This window comes from Manis pentadactyla, chromosome 7, assembly GCF_030020395.1.
Source record: "Manis pentadactyla isolate mManPen7 chromosome 7, mManPen7.hap1, whole genome shotgun sequence".
Taxonomy (NCBI): domain Eukaryota; kingdom Metazoa; phylum Chordata; class Mammalia; order Pholidota; family Manidae; genus Manis; species Manis pentadactyla.
Genome location: NC_080025.1, coordinates 8927378 through 8951247, shown reverse-complemented (window position 1 = coordinate 8951247; position 23870 = coordinate 8927378). Strand labels below are relative to the sequence as shown.

At 37.1% G+C, this 23870-nt stretch overlaps 1 protein-coding gene across 10 annotated transcripts in view; it reads right to left on the bottom strand.

Annotated features, from left to right (window-relative positions):
* TENM3 (teneurin transmembrane protein 3) overlaps nucleotides 1-23870 on the bottom strand; it is a 1816466-nt gene that overhangs the window by 147534 nt on the left and 1645062 nt on the right. For all 10 annotated transcript variants that reach the window (XM_036894289.2, XM_057505071.1, XM_036894291.2 and 7 more), the window contains one exon: nucleotides 14987-15224. In XM_036894289.2, the coding sequence (XP_036750184.1) occupies nucleotides 14987-15224 (238 nt within the window). The remainder of the gene's footprint in view (nucleotides 1-14986; nucleotides 15225-23870) is intronic.

The following is a 23870-nucleotide window of genomic DNA, read 5'->3' as shown; positions in this document are numbered from 1 at the left end:
GGCAAATAATCAGACTGTTGAGCTTTTCTAATAATGTACCATATATAATATCAATGCTCCTTTAAAAAGATTCTAACATGAAATACAAAATTAAATAAGGTATAATATATAATTAAACTGTAACTTCACCAGTCACTAGAAAACACATTGATTAATAGTAGTCTTTTGTTCAGGAGGTTAATATAATCAGGTTATACCTCTGATATCACAAACATAGTTTAATCAGTTAGAAATTAAATTATAGGCACCAAAATGAAAAGCATTCCCAGAAAATACATTTCTGGTGTCACTCTAAGTGGTTGGTGTCGTTTCCTCAATGGGACATTAGGACAGACAATAAGGATCAAAAAGGAAGTGTGCAACCACTCAATGAAATTTTAATTAGATGAACTTCATAATTGGTTATCTTCATAGAAAAGAGGTTTTCTTTTTTCTTCTGTATTTCATAGAGTGTAAAAAACCTTTTTGGAGATAAACAAAGCAAGTGAGAAAGCAAGAATAAAGGTGGTGCGGTAGTCAGGGCTCAGTTTCATCCCCAAGGCAGTTGAAACCTCATTACAGACACCTGGAAGAATACTTCTATTGTATATAACCTGTTATATCTCATAGACACTACTGCACAGTAGCTGTTGAGGTTTTTTTCCTCTCCTTATATTCTTCATTGAATGAAAGAGTAATGCACATCAAACTCATTGGGAACTGTTTAAATCAAAACATCTTGATATCCTGTCCTGTCTCCTTTTGTTTCTAGGCAAATCACTAAAAAAAAATTTCACTAGAATATACGATTGCTTACTTTGAATTATAGATGCTCCCATTTCAAAGACAATGTGCTTGGCCATAGTTGGTCAAAGTTACCACCTTTTCAGAACCCAAAGTTCTCCCCTAAGAGCTAGAGAAATTTCAAGGCATAGATTCCTTTCGCTTCGGGCAAAATATAAACTTTCTGGATTTAAGAGGTATAATAAAGGTCTCACAAGATTTCCTCAACATCAAACGACTGCCCAAATGACATTTGCAGATCTAAAGCAAATGAATCCCACACTTATGGATTAAATTTACCTAGAAATATATGGAGGCTGAAATTAATACTGAGTTCAAAATAGTTCTAGTCCCTTGAGGATGCCAAAACTATGGATGATTTGCCTAGAATTCATTTTAAGATAAAGCACTATTTAAAAATTGTCAAAATGTACAAAATTTAATTGTTGAGCATTCTCTTCCTTCCATAATGCGTGTTACCACTCATTAGGTTGCTTGTCTATAATGACAGCGTTATACTAAGTACTGTGGGAGCTAAAACAGCTCCACATTTTTGTCAGTATATATTTGAATGAAAGTATATACTTAAAAGATGGTATTAACAATTATCCAAGCATTTTGAACACTTAAAACCTGTGCGTCATTATCAGTGTTTGGAATTTTCACTATCGAGTCCTGATTTTAAATCCCAAAGCCAAGTGGATTACCCATTAAGTGTATATTCAGCATTGTGCTTCTAGCTGATGAGAAGGCCGAAAGGCAGTTTATTTAAGTGATGTGCTTTTAGATAATGATGCAAGGAAATACAAAATTCTGGAAGCTATTAAACAGAAACTAAATAAAGCAAGCCGGTAGAGAAAATCGCCTGTTCTTATTCAAGGCTGGGCTCCTGCTTATTTTCCTTACCTTTCAGTGACTGCTTCTCAACAGATATCCAAAGGCATCTTGTACAATTCCTTACTGTGCTTAAATAGCTAGCTATTTGGAAAGAAATCCCCATCCATCGAGGATGCTGGCCTCAGAAGCTTTGTAAGATTTCTGAACTAAGAGATGGCAGAGGCTGCTCTGCATTTTCAGGGAGAAGCCCACCCACCGTAAGACTGCAAAAGGCTTTCCACTGTCACCTTTCAACAAAAAAACCCAGTTCAACCAAACTGATTATGGAATCACAGTTTTCGGTTCAGCCTTGAGAACCTACGTAGTCCACAGTTAGGCCACCAATATGAGCCAGAAGGTACTCAGAGACCATTTCATCACTAAAGCGGTGGGCCTCTACCTTTCACTTGCATCAGGATCCCTTGGAGGGCTTGTTAAAACGTGGAGGGTCTGGGGAGAAACCCCAGCAGCTCATGTTGCTGGTCCACAGACCACACTTTGAGAAACACTGAGGTGAGGTGCTGGCATATCAGTTTCTTAGCTTCCCTTGAACCTCAAGACTCCCATCCAGGTTGAGTAACTAATCAGGAAATCAGTTCAAAAGACTCCTCCTTGGAAAGTCCCTGCTGGTAGCTCACTTCAGGTAGTTAATTTAGAATAAATAGTATTTGTACCATACAAGGCTCCATCCCTCTGACCTCAGAATCAAATGGCTTCAACAGATGTCCCTGTTTTCTGTCATCTCACTGTTACTTTTCTTCTTCTGACATCCCTCTTTATTGTTCTTCCCTTCCAAACTCATTTATTTGTTAAGAAATTGGTTCCCTTACCCTTTCTAATCTCACTGCTGCTTTTAAGTATCTACTGCGTTTGCTGGTTTTTCCTTTCTCTCTAAAGGAGACCCCCCTTTCTGTACTCTTTTGGTTCCTGTTTGCTACAGCATCTGTATTTCCATGTGCTTATAAAACGTTCACCAACATAGTACCTTATTCCACGCATACCCTCTTTTAGGGGTTGTCTTTCCCTTTCTTGCTGAACGTAGCTCTTGGATTTCTGAGCCAGGTAGGAGTCTAGCTGACGATTCACCTTGGCTATTTACAACTTCCCAAAAGTTTTCACTACCTTCTTCATACAGATGTTATTTCTCTACTCCTAACCTTTCTGGCTGGTATTAAAATCTATATAGGAAAGGAAAAGCTGCCTCTAATGATTCTCTTTATCTGTCAGAAGAGACTTCTGGAAAACTCAATTCTAAGTATTTTTAAAGCACTGTGTGCACATGCACACACACACACACACACACACACACACACATAAATATAATCTCTTTACTCCTTCACACAGCTGCTATTTTGAGAAGAGGGAAAAGAAATAAAAATGTTCCCCTGTATAAATGCCTTCTCCTTAATTCTTTTCCTTCTTTGAGCCGCTGAGGATGAAGTGGTGACAGCTCAGGCGGCAATCCGAGGGGCTGCACGGCGGGTGCGTGCTACCACCACGCGCTACCACGCCCGGACAAAGTTTCTGACTGACAAAATATGAGGAACAGACTTCCTCTCACTAAGTGCAGAGGGAGCAGAATCCCAGCATAATTGGGAAAAAAAATCCCACACTGAGTCCTCATTACATTGAACAGGAAAGTTCTAGCTTTCATCCTTCTGGAATCACCTTAACGCTTTCAAGAGTGGGAGCAGGAGGGCAGGGAAGGGTATTTAACAGCTATGAGGAAAGTAAAAGTGTTTGAAGGACTGGTTTTTAATGAAGTTCTTCAATAACCACCATGGTAGCAATAGTACTTGACAAAAACTGTTAAGAATGAAAATTGGCAAATGGGACCTAAAACCCAAAAAGGTTTATGTCAAGGATTGATGAAAAGGTGAAACAATTAAGAAATAATAAAAGCAAATATCTTGAGTATTTAATAAATACTCCTGAGAAATGAAAAATAAAATACCTGGCATGAATCAATAATAAACAAAACTTCAACATTTTTCTCTTGGCATTTTGATTATGTGATCTGATAATTTTTCAATAGGATGTCTAGCAAAGATACGTGTGTATGTGTGTGAATGTAAATTGGCCAGGGCTTGTTCAAAATGGAGTGATAATTTTGTCTCTAATATAAAGATATTATGGCTATAAATGTAAGTGAAAAATTTTTATAGTTAGTAATAAACTATGCATCCCTGAATGGTAAAAAGGAAGTATTTTAGACGTTTGCTAACTAAAATGCTTCTTTTATTACCTTCAAATTAATTATGGTATGCATTTTAAAGAAAAATATTTTCAACAAGAATATTAAACATCCCCCAAGTGAGTAATCAACATGAGAATGTAAATTATATATTTTGATGTGAAAACTAAAGAATAAATATGGAATGATTCTAGCTGTGACATGGAGAGTTAGGGACACTGATAAACTTCTTCCTCATGCTGATAGCATGTTGGGGTCTCAAATCTATTACACTTTTGAATTGATGTGCTATTATCTTTGGACAACTTTCACACTAGGTGATCTCAGCAAGAAAAATGTCTTAAATGAAAAGCTTATAAACAAGATACATCTCACTGCTGTTACCTGAATTAATATGAGTTATTAGTGGTTGTACAAAGAATAGTTGGAGACAAAATTGTTTGTAATATCTTACCAAAAAATGTTACAATGTGAATGCATTAATAATTACACATTTTAGCAATGGCCTGCATATCAATCTGTGATTACATAGAATATACAAACCTGTTCCTGGTAAGTGGGGCAGTACGTGTTAGTTGATCACTGAAACTGGGAAGCAGAATTCTAGAGAGTATTAGGGGATTTGTGTGAAACATATTTTAGTGCATTCTTTTACATATACTTCAGTTTTAAGTGAGAAACATATACAATATAAAGTTTAAGTATAACCACAGCTGTATAAAATATATAGGGCTACAGAAGGACAAAAGTTTTCACTATGACTTATTTTAACTTAGACATGTCCCTAGCATCACATCTTGTTAGGGTTCGGGAGCATTAGGAATTGAACAACAGGTTTAAACATATAGATTTTTTTTAAACCATTATCAAGATGACTAAAATTGCTTAACAGCTTTGTCTCACATTTTAGTTATTTTAATTATGTAGCCATGGCATCAAATGCATGAATCTATATCAGATTTGTTTTGATCAATTACACCTACTGTTGGCAGTTACTACATATATATAAATATATTAAAATTAAAATGGAAAAGAACATCTTAAAATTCCTATGTGCTCTTTGAATAAGATTTAACCTATTTAATTATTAATTCATTTAATTATTGATGGCCATCTATGCTCAAAATTGTTCAGCAAAGTTCTTTCTCTAAATCTGAGAAGGGTTACAGATAAAGAGAAGGATTCCAGGTGTAGATGTAAATTTATGAAGAATAAATTATTTTCTTCAGAATTGAGATGTTGAAGGTATCCTAGGGAAACTGGTGTGAGGGTGAATTAACAGTATTTAACAGAACGAAACAGAAAACCACCAACCCAGAGTGGAAAGTGCTTTAAATAAAATTAACTGAGAACCTATTTACTATGCGCAAAGAGTTCAATTTAATTTAAATTTCACAAAATCCCCATCGTGTGTGTGTGTGTGTGTGTGTGTGTGTGTACTGAAAATCTACTTTTTTAAGATGAGGAAATGGAGCCCTAATTTGTCAATATTCATACAGGGACAAAAGTAGATCTCTTTGTGCCTAAAACTTACATTCTTAAGCAGTTACATAATTTGGTGGTAGTCTCTGTATGAGGTACGTGTCTTAACTCTTGTGCAAAATACACTTCTACTTGTATTTCTTATCTTAAAAAATAAGAAAGATAGCAAGCTGTTATAATATTTAAAGCACTGATGACAGTGGAGCGTATTCTCAGTCCTGCTGGAAGGTCCCTCATGTCCGTGGCCCTGATGGGTAGGAGCTCACCAACTAGAGCTGACAGTAATGTCCTTGCCTTCAAGGTTTGGCGGCCTGTGTGTGAGTAATGAAATATAAGAATCTTCACAATACTTTGGGTGAGTTGTGGGGAGATCCTGAAAATCTTTTTTAACCACATAAAGGTTAGCTAGTTGGCTCACGGCAAAGGACCCTTGAGAGTTACAAACCTTAAAAAGAAGTTAAATAATATAAAAATGAGAAGGTTCTAAATTTGCTGACCTTTTCTGTGACAGCAAGTGGCTGTCAGGAGGATGCCACCAGGAACATATTTCTGAAAAAATGATTAATCTGTCTCCCTTCAAAGTAAAGGTATTATTCAAGAAATGAGTGAGAAAATATGGCTTCTCTAACAAAACTCTTTTAGAAACTTCTAAAATTTATATTTGGAAATAGTTCCACCAATATATTATTTTGTTGCCAAGAACGATGATTGCCATCTATAACAATTTTCAATTTTCTAAACTGTTTGTAAGTCTGCAAAACAGCATTTTGGTGGGATTTGTCCTTGTTTACTTAAAAGTGTGAAAACACAACAAGTTCCACTTAAAGTTGGCCTTTAAACAACACGGATATGAACTGCATGGGTCTACTTAAATGCAGATTTTTTTCAATAAGTATAAAAATTATTTGGAGAGTTTACAACAATTTGAAAAAACTTTTTCTCTAACTTACTTTATTGTAAGAATACAGAGTATAACACATATAACATATGAAATATGTGTTAATTAACTATTTATATTATTGGTAAGGCTTCCTGTCAACAGTAGGCTATTAGTAAAGTTTTTTGGGGGAGTCAAAAGTTAGAAGTGAATTTTCAACTGTGTGTGGTCATCCGTAATGCCTGCATTGGTTAAGTGTCAGTTGTAGTTTTCTGGAACATCAGAGAAATTAGCCAAGTTTCAACAGATACTACATGATCTCACTTAGATGTGGGGTCTAAAAAAGTCAAACTCATAGAACCAGAGAATAGAATGGTGGTTGGGACGACCAGGGATTGGGGCATGGGGGAACTGGGGAGATGTTAGTCAAAAGGCACAAACTTTCAGTTATAAGATGAAGAAATTCTGGGGATCTTTTGCACACACTGCAGTTCATAATAGTGCACTGTATACCTGAACTTTGCTAAGAGTAGATCATGAGTGTTCTCACCACACACACACAAAAGGTGACTATGAGGTGACAGATGTGTTAATTAACTTGAGTGTAGTCATAGTTTCAAAATGTATATATATATTAAATCATCATATTGTATAATTTAAAAAACCCACATTGTACAACCTAAATATATAGAATTTTTATTTGTCAAAAGGAAGTTTATATAATTGTTAGAAGAGTTGGAAAATCTTTAAAGTATGATCAGTATTTGACGTATAACACATCTAAGATAAGTACGTTGCTGAATCTGCATAGTTTAAAATTTACTAAGTACATGTATTTGGTGGTTAAGTGCTTTTTTTCCTTTCAGGTGTGATAAAAAGTATTTGGAGATACTGTAGGATGAACAGGAAATGAATTTAGAATTTGGGACCTCAGATCTAGCGGACTGCTGTCACTAACTAGTCATGTGACCTCAGGCAGAGCACTAAACCTCAGTGGGCCTTAAAAAGAAGGTAAGATTAGATAATACCTAAGATTAATTAAAACTGTGAATCTGTTCTGGAGTATAGTCTGATTTTTTCAAGAGTGGTCACAACTTCTCTGTAACACACCTGAATTTTTCCTACTGGCACATGGTAAGCCTTTTATAAATATCTGCTAAGTGAATGCTCGCATCAGGCTTTATTTTAGAAATATCAGCATTCTGCGACTATCTCAGATCATTTCCTTCCTGTATCACCGCTGTCACCTGTTTCTAAAACAAATACTGTCTTTGAAAATTAACAATCAAATAATACCCATCTCCAAAGCTAAAAAAGCCAAACTTAATCAACAAGTAAGTTCTTGGTAGTTGTCATTTACCTTTGTAACTGCTAAGTCAATTATTTTTCTTTTAAATGTATAGCATTAAGAAAGGATTGAAGAAAAGCAAAGAAACTAAAATGCTAGCTGCGTTACATACAACATTTCAATGCGCTTGTACAGCATCTTTGTGAAGTATTACCAGACTCATTTTATGAAAAAAACAAGATAAAGATGTACAAGCAATCTGTCCAAGCAAGGATTAGCTAGTAGCATGTTGAGATTTTAACCCAGATCTCTCTGCCCAAACCAATGTTTGACAGGAAGGAAGTGATATCATATTAGTCCAGGATGTATTTGGAAAAAGATGACTTCTGGTACTAGTATTTAAGTGGTTCAGAATATGAGGTGAGATGCTAAGAAATCATGAAGAGGGTCATAGCAGAATCAGAAGGGTTATCAAATAGAATTTATTAAGCTTACTTGGTTAATTGCATGCCCAGTGACTTAATCTTGCAGGCTAAGAAGAAACGATTCTGAGAATGGGGTAATAGAAAACCGGCTTTACCTCAGATTTGAAATTAAAGGAGAAAGAAATAAAGCAGGCAAAATTATGTCAGGGAAAAACAAAGAAACACAGAAGAAGATAAGCAATGACCTTCGACAAGGCATATGTTAATGGTGATGAAACCAGAGGATGTACTTTCAGAGAAAAGCACAGAGTTTTAAAACCAGACAAAAATTAATTCTAGGAAAAGCTAAACTACCCTGTAGCAATGATGGCAAGTTAGAGCTAAAACACTCACACACACACACACACACACACACACATTCACAGACAGTATCAGTGAAGAGTGGAAGGACTGAAAACCTCACAAAACAGCTCCGAGCAAGAGGAAGAGAGGTGCCTCAAAATGAAAGGGTCGTAGCCAGAAAGCGGATGAGGAAACTACAGTCATTAGCTAGGACCCGAGTAATGGCATTGATGACCTTCCACTTGGACCACATTCAGAGAAGTGACTAGAAATGTGATAGAGGTAATTAAGAATCCACTTTTCTAGGTACTATGGAAGTTAAGGTTATCATATATGAATATTTTATACAGATTGCCGGTTATTCCAAACCAAACATTATCAGAGTAGATAGTAGTTGTGATTTGTTGGAATTATGGCTTCAAGAATCATTTAAGACCACTTTCTTGGTGTCTTAATTGCTATTAAAAAGAAACTGGTTCACCTCAATTAAATAAAACATCACTCCCACTCTACTGTAGGGTATGCTTATGCTCAAAAGGCACCTACAGCTTTAAATACCTGAAATAAAACTGAGGTCTCACTTTTGACAGATGTGGAGACAATGTACCTATCGAGGCTTTTTACTGATTCATTCCAAACATTTACTACTTCAGTTAATTAAATGTTTCAAGGATAATAATAGCTGCCTTTCCTTATAATTTGAAGACTTTTTTTTTTTTCTCAAGAACTAAATTAACAGACTTGGCTTCTTACCTGCAAAATTCACCTACTTTTTGTTGCATGATGGGAATAGTGAAAAAACCAAGAGATATTACTCTGGTAAAACTGTGGTTTAGGCTTGACCGACCTAACACAAGATAAGATGGACACTAATATTCTAGTTAAGACAAATATTTTTTCTATCCATTGCAGACAAGAGACCTTCTTGATGATAAGAGATATTTGTTTACCTGTTAACCAATTAGGTTACCTTATCCTTCGCAGTGGTTATTGCCATTATCATCATTATTATTATTACTTGGTCATAGTTAAAAATCTTTATGGAGCACCTGTCATGTGCCAGATACTTTATAAACATGATTTCATTTAATACTCACAACACTATTTTGAACAGGAATTGTCATTGCAGCAGAAACTGACCTCAGACTGAACTGACTGGGAGATGATCTCAGAGAGAGTTTAAACGATGGATGTAGGATGAACAGCCAGGTCTTCTTGGCCACAGCACACCTTCTCAGGATGCTAAACTGTGTTTGTATCCCTACTAGACTCTGCTAGGTTTTATTCAGGAATATAGACCAATATTGACCCCCCCCCCCAAATGACCTTCATTTTAGAATGCATGTCCATCAACGCACACCTACCTTCTCCCTCTAAGTGTTGGCATGGTGCGTGCTACCCCGCCGGGGTGAGGGGGTAGCATTACAATTGGTTCATAATACTCTCGCATTTTAAAGATCACGTGTCTGCTTCTACTTATTTTAGCCATCATTTCTGAATCTGCATCTCAGAATTTACTTCCGAGGGAGGTCTCTATTTCAGTGTAAGAGAAAGGTTGTAGAAATCAAACGACAATGCTATTGGACACACACGTGGCCATTTTTCAGGTAAATTCAGGGCCAAATTTTACCTTTGTTTTACATTGCTAGTGAACATGTGATTCATCTGGCAGTCTAATATTTTATGTTTGAAAATTAAATTTGAATTTTTTGAAAAAAAACTCTTCAGTATGCTGGCTTCAAGGTACACTCCCTCTTGTTGTCTTGAAATAAAGACAAATAGGTACTGTGTTATTTTAGGAACTACAGTATTTGGAAGACAGCAGAAGCTTTTTCTGTGAAGGGGTTGACAAATATTTGCTATATGTTGGCAACAGAAACTAGAAAAGTATAGGTTGGCATTCACACCCGTATTCAACCAATTGCTGATTTTTTCTCATTTGATCTCTATCTCTTACTTATTTGCCTTAGGTACAGGAAAATATGAGCTTAAATGCAACTGAACTCTGGGAACAACACTTAGTAGGGTAGCAGTGCATCCCTCTTTGCCCAGGACAGCCTCGGTTTACTCCTGGACTGTTCATGTACCAGCTCTCAACTCTCAAATCGTCCTGGTTTGACGACAGATTTTATAGGCGCCATAGAGCTTAGGCACTGAATTAGGAAGAATGATTCCCCTTTCACTGAGACCAATGTTTTTAAGCCCCAAATTGAAATAAGCCTGAAATAGCACCTAGCAAATCCTTACACATTCCATCTCCCTTCCCATTTCTAACTATCACTCTAACAAATGCACACACATCCCTATACGATCTTTTAGGAAATACCATATATTATTAAACGTGACATATTTGAATAGACTGAGAAACGGATTTTTACTATTCATTAGTATGGAATTTTATGAGCTTACGGGTATTTTTTATTGTTGTTTTTAACAAAAGGAGATAGATTCCAAAAGAAAATAGTTTCTTAGCCTAGGCCCAGATCCAATTTTGAAGTTTGTGCTCAGCAACCCTGGCTTCTTCATTTTTGCACCTCTTTTCCACATTCTGTGATTTCCTCTTTCCCCATAGGTACCCTTGGGTCTCCCCAAACTATCTTTAATAAAAGGATATGGCATCAGTCAGTAAACTTAAGTCTGTGGATTACTTTCCCAGGGATATTTTACTTAAAGCTACATCTTTAGTTATCGAGAATCTTATTACTTCCTTCCTTGCTAAAGGTAGTTGGTTATCAGCACCGAGGTGGAAGGGTAATTTTTCAACCGGAAGAGTTTCCCCTGGTACCCTAAGGCCATAATGTGTAGGCTGCTGTCTAGATTTCTAATAGGCAAGGTTGACGCAGACCTGATGCTCGTACGATTGTCTTGCTTCTCCTTAGGATGGTGTAGAGTGGAGATAAGAGAGGGAAGAAGAGAGAATATCTTAATTTAGTAAACAATACTTTCATTTAGGTATTTTTTTCAAAGACCCAGCAATTGAGCTCACACTAAATCAGCCCAGAAGATCTTGATATTTAAATTAAAAGTGCAATAATAAAAAGGTGATTTAATATGCAATTTCATACATTAATAATTAGCAAAGCATTACTGAACTACAAGGTAGAAAGCCATGGGAACATAACTGATAAACTACTGATGCCAAAGTAGACTTCCTAATAAAACAAGACTTTCATAAATCTTTTATTAAATGCCTACAAATGAACCATTTTGTTAACATCTAATAGGTAACTATGAAGCTACTTAATTCACATATATAAATGAGGAAGTTGCAGACAATTAACTTTACAATTGCTGAAGGTCAGGGCTTCTCAACGAGAGTTACTGTCCCACCCACACCTTGAAGTGCTGTTGTCTTGATGAAGTCTAAGCTTTTTCTCAGCTGCTCTATATTCTGGTAGCAGCTATTACTATGCACTGAAGCAGCTAAAGTATAAAATAAACAAAGGATGAGCTATAGACTACCAGATGCCCTAGAAGTGAATTATACAAAGTATAATGAACAGTGAGCTCAAAGAAAATGAATTTTAAGGAAAATTCTAAACAGTTATTGGTTTATATATAGGTCCTGGTTGTAATTTATAGGATAGGATAAGATAATCAGGATTTGCTTATAAACTTCAAACGCTTGTGTGGATCTTGATGTGATTCTAGCAGGCCTGCAACTCACCGGAGATTATAGGGCAGAACTACCCCATTTACTGACTAGAAATGAAAAGTACACAGTCATATTGATTGTTTCTAGCAGCAGCAAATGTTAAATTCATTAGAGAAAGGAAACCAGCATTTTATGGAAGCAAGAAAATGCTGGTGAAAAAAATGTTGAATAAATCAAAATGAAAGCTATACTGAAACAGAACATGGCAGAAAATCTTTTATGTTTTCTGTACTAATTCAGAAACTGTAAGTGCGCACATTACTGAGATTTTCATGGATTGTTACATGTAACCAACTGTTATCAACATATGATGAAAGGAGAAAAGGCGAGGAGACAGAAAAAAACAGAGCATCTTGTCTACACATACCTGGATTTCATATTTTATAGCTTATGTCCTTTAAATGACAGGTTCAGAAAGTGAGAGTCAGTGAAATGAGCATATGTATAAAAATAACTGAGGTGAACAATAAGAACTAGTTAAAGGCAGACACAAGTCTGGATAAAGCTGTTAATATAGCTAACACTGAGCTTGAGAATCGTACTCAATAGGGAACCTTAACTAAAAAAGGAAAAATCAATGACAAATAAGACTGGTTCTTCACCTCAAGAGTCCCAACCCAAGTGAGACTATTAAAGAAACCCCAGTAGTGCTATGTCAGTATATTGTGAGATTTTCACATCGCTGCTCAGGTGGATGCATGGAGTACGTGCAAACTGAAATTCCCTGTCTTTTGATTAGAAATATTCTAATATGTGAATATTGGAAATGGAGAAAATACCAAGACTATACTACAGATAATTTTTAGCATGATACACAATTTTTAGATCCATATATATCTTATTCATATATATATATATGTGTGTGTGTGTGTGTGTATATATATGTATATTAGGGAGATACTATTAACTGGTAGATTTTCTTCCTATGTCAATTCATAAAACTTGGTGCATTGGTGGCTGAGGGTGCCACCAATGGCATTGCTTTGAAATAGAATTTCAAACAGTATCACTTTGAATCACGTTGAGAATGATTTCCTTTATGGTCTGAATGTAGAGATATCAGTTACAATTTCAAATATGGCTACAACGGTTGTCCTCTAAACAGCAACTTTCTTTCCTAACTTCCTACCAACCAAAACTCATTACTACAATATGGGAATATCCAGAACATATCTTATGTTTCCCCCAAAGTATTTCAACTATCTTCACGATAAGGCATAGCTTCAAGGAATACCAGCTTTCCTTCTGACAGTTTTTGAGGTTTCCGTGCTCCACAATGTTGCTCAAATTAAACTCGTTTCTGATGACTTCACTGGACGTATTTCATAAATATTTGTCAAGACAATTACTGTCAACTACAATGCAATTATCCATATTCGATATGATGACTCAGCTGGAAAATTACGTTTTTTCCTAATAAAATTTTTCCAAATGACAATAGTGAATTAGTGTTGATTAGTTGTTCAGTGTGGGCTAATTAATTACCCTGGCTAAGTTTAGCTCTGTGCTAATAACGTCAGGAAAAAAAAATCTGTATACAAGACTCTTTGTTTTAAGTGAAGAAACTTACTGTTTGCCTCTTTCTCCTGTATTTTCTTTTTCTAATTTCTCCCAGAAGAGTGTCCGATAATACAAAATAAGCACTAATTCCCAACTACTCTTGGCTGATGCTACAGATTAAAAAGACTAGAGTTCTTAGGACCTTTGTTCTTAGGTCAAAAATGAAATAAAAGACAGAAATCTTTTTACTGCTGACAACTAACAGTGAGGACCTCCTGCTAGCTCATCCTCAGGGCAGAATTGGTTTAGATCATGCATTTCACGGCCAAAAAAAAAAAGCAATTTATTTATTGTGAGACTCCTTTCTTCATCCAGAAGCTAATTTAAATGCTGACATTAGCCAGGGGCTCTACAGGGCAGGGCATCTGGGGTACATTCTCCCAGGGTGTCTAGAGTCCTCTGTTTTCTGGCTTTTATGTGGTTATGATACTTTTTCTCTGAGCTTACTGGAAGCTTAGGGAAGGGAAAAAATAAATACCAAGAGGCATGTTAGGGGACCTTTGCTGCAAAGCTGCCAATAGGAGACTCATGAGGTTGTACACTATATTCTTTGCTTGTGTAACACGTGATATAAAGGAGACACAGACTTGTGGTTCCATCCAAAGGAAGAAGGTAAAATACTTTGTTAGCTGCAGATATTTAAAAATGAAATGCACTATCTTAAAATGGCTCTTACTGATCTATACTTTTGTTCGAGCAGGTTGCCACCTGTGGGGCAACCTGTGCTTTAAGTCAGAATTTAAGAACCTCCTGGAGACACCACCACATGTACACAGAAAGAGTACTGAGCTGCTGAAGCCTCCAGAAAGGAAGACTGGGAGACGCCCACGGGACATCCTTTAGAAATGGGGCAAAGTTATTTCGTATAGCTGGACTCCTAGCTGTGTGATTAAAGCCAGAGGATGTTAAGTTTCAGGGATGGAGATTTCAGTTCATCAAGAAAACAGAACTGCCTGCCTAACAGAACTCGGAATGAGCAGACTGTCTCAGGAAACAATGCCGGAAGGAACCTTAGAGAGTAGGTCGCGTCCCTCTCACGTGGCACGAAACTAAAATACCCCAAACAGTATCTGACTTGTGCTTAAGGGTTACACTTGGGAATCCACGATGATTTTATGATGCAACAGGCAAAACGTAGTCTGTGGACCAAGCAGGTGCTAAACACGCTCACTGACTCAAGCTATATGGGACTGAGCATCACATTTTACATCTCCAACCTTTCTCGAGTCTCCCTGAAGCCATTTATTCTCATTTCCTGCAGGCTCCACATGTGTGAAAAGGATGGGCAAGTGCCCTGGCCCAGCCACTAAAAATTTACCGATAATCTGGACCTGCTCTTAGAGATGACAAAACGCAGAACATGTGACTATGGCACACTTCTCCTAGCGAGGAAAGGGTTGGGCTAGTTTAAATTTTCGACGGCGACAAATATGGCTCACTGGCTTTTTGTGGAATATGCATCCTCCGTGCAGCTACTCTTGTGTGGCCCCACCAAGCGGCTGTGCACCTCACGCCCCGGAGTTACCTGCTTTCCAGTGGTACATTACTGCCAAGGACCCAGCTGTCCTGCAGCTGGACGGACTCGGGTGTGGTTTGCAGCTCGGCGGGCAACGCAGCCGGCGGGGCCGGACTCTGGTTCCTTCTATTGGTCAGGGAGTTCCTATTGAGAGAAGTGATGGATGGGTGGTGCTGGGTGGAGTGCTGCTTATGGGGAGGCGGTAAAGGCTGCAGGGTGGACTGGCCTTGGCTGTTTGCAGGTTGCTCTGAAAAAAGAAAAGAAAACTCATTACCTATGTACGTATGTGGACATACGTATCTTTACACATTACCAATTTCTTGGGGATCTGCTGTCGATGAATTAGAATTAAAAACTGCATAACCTAATAAATCTGCATATTATTCTATTAAGCGGGTGTTCAGTGACATTCTCTAAGAGCAAGTTTACCCTTGATACACAAAGTACTAATTAATATACAACAGATGGTAAAATTGCTTTTGGTTTTAATTTGTTTCAGATTGTTTTTTTTTTTTCATCTGGCTTTATTAACACCTACAGAAAACAGTATCTGACAGCTCCCCTAATGTGCCTTTAGACTGCAGCTTTTTTTTTAACAAACCAACCCTGAAATTAAATGGGTAATTTCAGTAGAACACAAAGGTTTGCGAAATGCATATAATCCCTATAATTATTTAATGGAGTTTTTTTAAGCTTTATTTAACTGCAATAAATTATTACAAGCTAGCTGCTAAACAGCAGTAGACTACTCTAGTTTAGTGCATTTCAAATAAGGCAGATCTGCATTATGATCTACTAATAGACGCTAAGTATTCTTTAGCAGAAGGTCACTCTGTGAAGCAGATGTTGTTTCATGGATATTTAACAGACTGAATCACATCTGATTACAACGTCAGAAGACTCATATACTTAATGACCGTTACATCCATTAGAACACACACACAACAGATTTTCCAATTTCACAGTGTGCAGTGGAACTACATTTTGGACGAAGTCATAGCTGACCAGAGCGACTCATGCCACGGTGTCGGCGGCACACGTTTTCTTTCAAAACGGAATCATAAAGGATCCAGCAACTTCAAAATATAAACACAATGCTAGGATATAACCATTCTTTAAAGCTAATAAGTAATAAGTTAAAATTCATAAATGACTGTAACATCGGAGGCTTACTTTCCAATCTCATTACCTAGCTTTGGACACGCCGGCATTCATAAATACTACATTTTAGCAAACAGACTGACGACTCCTTAATTTAATGCTAAACTTATTATGGTGCCACACATATAAAATGTCTGCTTTTTTACTGAAGGCAGTTCAAAATGCAATATAATTTTAAAATGATGTATTCAATCATGCTACTAATATAAATGCAAGTATTAGAAGAGAACAGGAAACACAGGGACTATTTTTCATCTATAATGTGAACTCCAGCAGTGATTGTGAAGCCAAATACAGTCTAACATTATAATTTTGGTTGCATGAATCGAATGCATGAAATGTAATTGTTTGAAGATATATTATCAAACCTCTTTATTGGGTATAACAATTAAAATAACTCCCCTAATAGCATATATTATCAGTAATTACTGAAGCTATCTAATGGTCTCTAATAACCTGTACCCTATTATTTTACAACTAATAATTTCTTACTTTTGAAATGAGGGACAGAGAAAACACCTAAATATTTGAAACAGAGGTGCTTCTTTGAAAGTCTCTATCCTTGAAGATCTTGCTTCCTAGAAATTACCAAAATCTTGGGTGGTCCACTGCTTTGGTGCACGTGAAAAATTATGTGTGTCTAAATCTCAGTTCAATTGCAATTAGCCTTTGAGGGAATGATAGGGTTAGAGTAGTGCATACAGTTTTAATTGGGATAGTAAGAAAAAAACTAAAGGTTCAAAATTCATGGAAGATTTATTACTCAGGTATCATACAATTAATTAGCTTTGCCTTCTCCAGCATCACTGCATATGATTAGAATCCCACAGATGAGTTTAAGGAACATTTCAAGAACCTGCTCATAGGATGATATAACAAGGTACAGTTTTAAGGGCCTAGAGTAGGTTGGTGTTGATGGAATGGAAATCAAGAGAGAAGAGGGAGGAACATTTCAAAGGGAAAGATGTTAAGACTGTGCCTAAAAGAAGTAGAGGGATGGGTCAGATGGCTCCATGATTTAAGCATGACTCCATGAAAGAATGGCATTATGTAATACATGTTTTATAGAATGAATTACATATTAGATATTATACTATGTCGAGGAAACAGCAGTGCAGTAGAAGTCAGAATTCTAAATTTAATTCCCAACTTGGTCAGGCATCATGACAGCGAGCCTCATTTTTTCCATCTGTCATACAGGAAACAATACAGCCCCATTAACTATTAGTGCAATTTAAGGATTCCAGGAAATGTATTCATTCATTCATTCACACAATCATTTATTCCACCCATCTTTATCAGGCTTCTATGGTTCCAAGGATATGTTAAGTCAATGAGAAAGCACTCCGCAATGGAAAAAGCACTATGAATATTAAAATCGTTATTGAAAATTAAATGGCATATTTCAATATGTTGAATTACGATTCTTATTTTTAGAACAAAACATAAACAGTGGGGAAAATTTTTCCATTTAAGGTTTCAGATAGTGTTGCTGCAGCTTTCTTCTCCAGGTGTGCTCACTCACGCAGCAAGCATTTATTGAGAACTGACAATGCAGGAGACATCGTGCAGAGCTCTGCGCTCTTTGCAGTTACCTACCCAGGTTATTTACGCATACTGGGTTCTCTCTGCTTGGACTTCTTTTCATTTGACTACATTACCAGGCGGCCTACCAATAAAACAAAACGAGATAACGAAAGCGAGATTCAATCTAAAATCGGGTGGAACAGAGGAAGTGAAGAGTCTGAGTGAGATAGGATGGACGGTTGGAAATTTAAATTCTATTTGCCCCCAAATAGAAGCAAAATCTGAGGATTCACTGGGAGGTCAACTCTAGTTCTAGAAATCTGGGCTTACTGGACATAAGAAGTAGTTGGAGTATGTATTCCTATTCAAGATAGAATAAATTTATGAAACATAACAAGATAAAATAAAATTAAACATAGCCACAAAGGGAGATAGAATAAAAGAAAACTGAAGGAATGGAAGGGAGGATAAAGCCAGAGCCAATGTTAGTGGACCGAATGCCTGGTGTATATAGTTCTGTACATTTTTAAAGTAGGATACAAATCTGGCTCTAAATTACTAATCTTGTTGCTAACCCAAAGAGAGGAACATTATCAGTTATATGACTTGGAGTACTTTTAATATAAAAATTTTGTTTTGCTTTAAGCTCATCCTTTGATACAGGCTTTGCACTGGCTTGAGAAAAAGTTTTGAATATAATGAGTCTGTGTTTGCAGATGGGACAATTAGACCTCACAGGGTCACCAGGCTTAATGCTCCTGAAACAGAGTTCTGAACATATCATTTTCCTCCCAGAAAATTCCAAAGGGCTTCCTAATGCCTACAAAACATACAATGAACTATACACGTGAGCGTTACATTTCTTCAAAGGTGGCCCAAAAATATTTTTGCAAACGTTTCCCTCATGAATCCTCCTCATGTATCTTGGTTCTAGTCAAGCTTGCTGTACCCACCGTCTACCCTACACCTTCCCACTTAATGCATCATCACTTCTGCCTGCAAAGAGGTTTTCTTCCTCTTTCTGTAGCCAAACCCCATGGACTTCAACCTCTAAGAAAGATGATATCCTTTGTTTTCTTCAAGTAACAACCACTTATTTCTTCTTGGAGTCTGTTCAGAGTATTTCAACCATGCCTTTTCTCACTTTCATCTTCATATTACAATTAATTTTATAGGTCTCGTGGACTCTCCATGGGCAGGGTTCACATCTAATTCACTTTTGAACCCCTAAGGACTGCACAAGGATTGATACTCAACTGACATTTGGTGAATGAATGACTCTTCATGAAGAATTCAATGAAGACAGTGTAGAAGTGTTAAAAAGTGGAGAGTGCCCGTATCACCTGTAATTGCAAGGTAATTTGCAAACATGTCTTATATCCCCAACTGAATCCTTACATCCTGAAAGGCAGGGACTCTAACTTAAATTTCTTAGGACTTTTGCATATCTTCACTGCGCCTTTTACCTGAAAGATTCCTAAAATGTGCTGCCTGGTTGGTGACATTTACGCAGTAATGGCACCTTGGTGGGGGAGTCGCGGTCATCTCATCCAGGCAGGGTACCATGTAACTCACCTCAGAAAACAGATTTTAGGAATATTTAACATTCCATAAATACTATGGAACCATAGAAGATACTCTGATATTTAAAACCTACCTTTTATGGCACGCAAATAATGGAAAGATTACATAAAATATTTAGGACTATATAAAACATAAACACACAAGAAATGAAACAATATATAAAGTGTATGTTACAGATTACCAAACACAGTTATGTTTTCCTTGTGCTTTAAAGCATATGACTAGAAATGCCCCAAATCAGATATTCCAGAAAAGGCATAGAATATTTTTCAAAATATTCTTCCCTGTTTTTTAAAAAAAAATTCTTAGCACAATTTTTACTAGAAATTATGTATTAAAACCAACAAGTGCCTCTACTCAGTTCACTCTGCCTTCCTCTTTACAACTTCCTACTGCTCATATACTTTCACAATAGCCTAACAGTTGCTTGTTTTTATTTTATGAGTTGAATAAAAAGTCTAGCAGATATTTTTGAAAACACATTCTATTAATAATAAACATTAGATAGATAAGACTTTGAATTTTGCTCAGACTTTTGCCACCAAAGAATTTAGCTCTTCAACAGGGTCATGTAAGGCTGTGACTTTCAACCTACTCGGCACGGGGCTATGACTTGGGTCACGGTACAGGCGCACTGAACGAGGTGTGTTCACTAGTATTAGACCACGAAAGCAGGAGGCACAGAAGCTATTTGACAATGGGATAGATTCCAGTTTAAGCAACTGATAGGCCCCCAATTCCAAGCAAATGGAAGGCATATTAACTGAGCTCTGCAGGGGGAAGAAAAGAAACTTCTGGCAATTTTCTTGCACAGAAACTGTGCTGTTACGAATCAGTGGGGTGAAAGGGGCCGTGGCGAGAAATGACAATAATACGGGATGTTTATTTTTCAATGGGATATTTTCTTGAATACGTTACATGTCTCTCTGAGCTTCATTTATTTTATAGTACTTATTTAAAGGATCTTAAAGATACAGTGTCTGGCATGTAAGGCTAAGTGGTAACTTATTAATGGTAGGGGAGAGACAACTCCCTTCAGGACCAAACATCATAAGGAGATACAAAGTAATTGAAGAGTCTCTTCAGCAACTAATACCATTATCACAAATAAGAACACACAATCAAATAGGTCTGAAGAGGAAGCGCTGCTCCTCTAACAGATAACAAAACAAGGATCTGAAATGTCATAGGAATCGAAACTGAACTAACGTCTTGCCAGTTTCCATAGACGGGAATTGGATCTCATAGTCATGCAGCTGGGTGGTATCTCTTTTTTTCCCACCCAGTATGACCAGACTCAGGCAAATACAATTTTTAAGTAAGAAAAAGAAAAGAAACACCTGGTGTTTGAACATATCTGGGCATATTTGCTGGTTTGAGGGTTTTTTTTTTTTTTTTAATTAAAAGCCACTCCCGACAGCTTCCAGACTGCTATGTGCAATGCAATCCCCAGCTCTTGTTTACAGCCTTGAGCTGTGGTCTTTGGGGAGCAGAGTGGAAATGAACTTTCAAACTGGAAAGCAAGGAGAGAAAATAATACCTGCTGGGAGGTAAAAATATCTTTCTGTGAGAACATGTGTGCATGTGCACGCATGGGAGGTACGGATGGGAGCCAGAGATGAGAGGTGAGGAGGGCACCCTCTGGTAGAGCTTTGAGCTGGTGTCACCACCCCCATCCTTCCTGATTCGGGCCGCCTCTTCCTTCCCTGGTCACAGTTGTGGGTGGTTTGCATAGGTCCTTAGGGAAGAAATACTCGAGTTTGGAACAGAGAGAGAGGTGCTGGGGAGCTCAGAGCTGTGCTGCTTTAAAATAATTCTGTGCCATCTGAGTGAAGTGCTAGCAAAAGGCAAATGGGATGGGGAGAGGCGGAGAGAAGAGGGGGAAAGAAAGAGAAACAGAACAGAAATGTTCTTAAGTGGACTGATCTGCCAGAGAACAAACACTGTCACACAAAACACCTACTGGGCGTTCACCTGCCTATGGCTTGAGTACACTTGGATGCTGACACCAACTTGAATAAATGAATAAATTTGGGTTCTGGCTCTCTAAGAGTTTATAATACGATATGCAGACCATGCTGATCTAGACAAACCCTTCGAAGGAGCCTAAGCCCATTTACCGGTGATCAGCTGAGGTGGGGTGAAAGCCTTTGTTTCTGAATCATACAATAAGCTCTTTCTCACTTGACTTCCAGGCTGTGTCTTCACCTCCTCCTACCTGTCTCAAATAAAACGTGAGTTTTCTTCAAAACTGGCCTCTTTCTTAAAATGGATCTCTAAAACAAAACATGTAAAACTTTTTGATTGCTGTTTATTTTATTACTGTATTAGTTTTAACGACAGTGATCAGAGCTCGGAGGGGATGGAGCAAGCACAAGGGCCAGATCATAGTTTTCTTTTGAGTTAGAAAATCCCCATCTGATTCTTAGATTGAGCATCTTTTATTCTATTATCAACTAACTCTGTGACCATCTGAAAAGTGCTTTCTCTTGATTTTCTAATGGCAAATTTAGGTAATAATGCCTCCCTCACCTGGCTATATTTCAAGAGCATTAGGAAGAGTGTATTATAAATTCAAAATTTTTGATGACACTGAAAATAGTAAATTATGTATAAAAATGTCTGCTTTGTCCAGAAAACCTTCACATACAGCAGACATTTAGTTGTCACTACTTCCCTAGGAAGGAAAAAAATTAAGCGGTAAGAATTTTCCTTCTAAATGGGAAAAATTTGAGCTATGGAAATATATGTTTTTTTTTTTGTCAGACCACAACTCAGTGGAGCTGATATTAGAGCAAAAATACTTAGATACTCAGCATGCTTCCTTTTCTCCTTTTCCTACCTACCCTACCAACACCCATCCTCCCAAGCTAACCACCTAGTGGAAATTACAAAATAAAAACCTCACCTCATTCAGAAAATCACTTTCACATCAGCTTATTTCCATGGTTCATTATTTTAACTAGTGATTCTCACACAAGTCAAGTGTTTGAAAGTGAATTGCCCATTTATATACCTCTGCAAGGTTTTAGTTAAAATACAGCACTGGGTAAAAATTTTCTCCATGAATTATCTGTCACTTGTAAACTTCAGACAGTTGCATGCAATTCAAATGAAAGTAAAAATATGTTTTAAAAACCACAAAATGCTATGTAAGTAAGTAATATTGCTCTTATCACCTTCACCATCAGACAAGTGATTGTAAGGGTGTTTATATAAAGACACTTGTGTATGAAAAATGAGATAAATGAGAAGGTGGAAAAGGAAGCATGTACTGAACAGAGGGTATTATTTAAGTGAGTGCAGATGAACTGATTTACTGTACTTCTTCAGTTAGGGAATTTGGGTTAGTTTCATTAGGATCATTCCTTGAAATGAGGATTAGAAGAAAACATCAAGGTATGATTCTTTAAATCTTTGCATTCTTTTTCTTGGTGAATCCATTGTACCTTCTGCTTTAAGCAACGTGGCAACTTAGATTACCTGTCGACTCCCTTGCCATAAAAATACCCAGAATGCTGGATAAAATAAAATAAATAAATGCCCTTTGAATTCATCCCTTTAGTGTATCTAGTGAATGTTCTAACATTTGCCAGGCCTTGTTCCAGGCAACTGACGGTACAGCAGAGAACAACACAGCCAACAGTCTCAGCCCAGCATGTATACTTCAGGTTAATATAACTGAACTGGAGAGAAAGGATGGGCCAGAAAAAGAGGGGAGAGAAAAAATGTTGAGAGCATGTGAGCTGAGCTGACGCTTAGCTTCTCTGAGGAGATTTGCTAGTGTCTGAAATCTTTTTAATGTACAAGAAAGTGACAATAGATAATGCCTCAATTGTTACTAAGACCCTTACAAAAGGTCTGGATCCTTGAAGAGCTATAGCCTTTTTCTAAGAGTAGACCTAAAAAATCTTCTCTTTGCCAATGCAACTATATGGAATCTTGCTGTAATTTGTCTTAAGCTTTGGATGGGGAAGAGAAGAACTGAAAATTTTGACCATTGGCTTGAGCTTTCCTAGGGTTGGAGTATGAGGTTGAAATTTCTACTGCCAACATAGTTCTCAACCCAAAGCCAAGAAATTAATATTGCAGGTCATCCTGCATCAGCAATGTTCCTCCCTGGGGTGCCTGGCAAAAGCAAATGCAAAGCTTTAGACAAGCCCTCAACTCAAGTCACAAAGGATTTCCAAAGAAAAATCTGGCTTTCAATGAATTTATCATCTAAAGTCACAAAATTTAAGAGGAAACCACCACCTTGAGCCAAAAATCTAGACAAATAATACAGCCATCAAAAAAAACTATGAGCATGTTTAGAATGACTAAAGACTTAAAACCATAAAGAATAAGGCATGATGGGAAAAAAAGCAGTTTTTTTAAAGTAGAATACATACAGATAAAAAAAAACGCAGCCACTGAAACTACAAACTTATCGAATGGTTTTAACAGCATATTAGACACAACGACAGAGAGTGTTAGTGAATTGGAAAAGAGATCTGGAAAGTCACTCAGAAGGCATCAGCTAGATGAAGAGTACTTAAGTATGAAAGAATAGTTCAAAGACAAAAAAAAAGAATGAAAAATATACACCCAGTAAGAGTTCTAGAAGGCAAGAACACTTTTC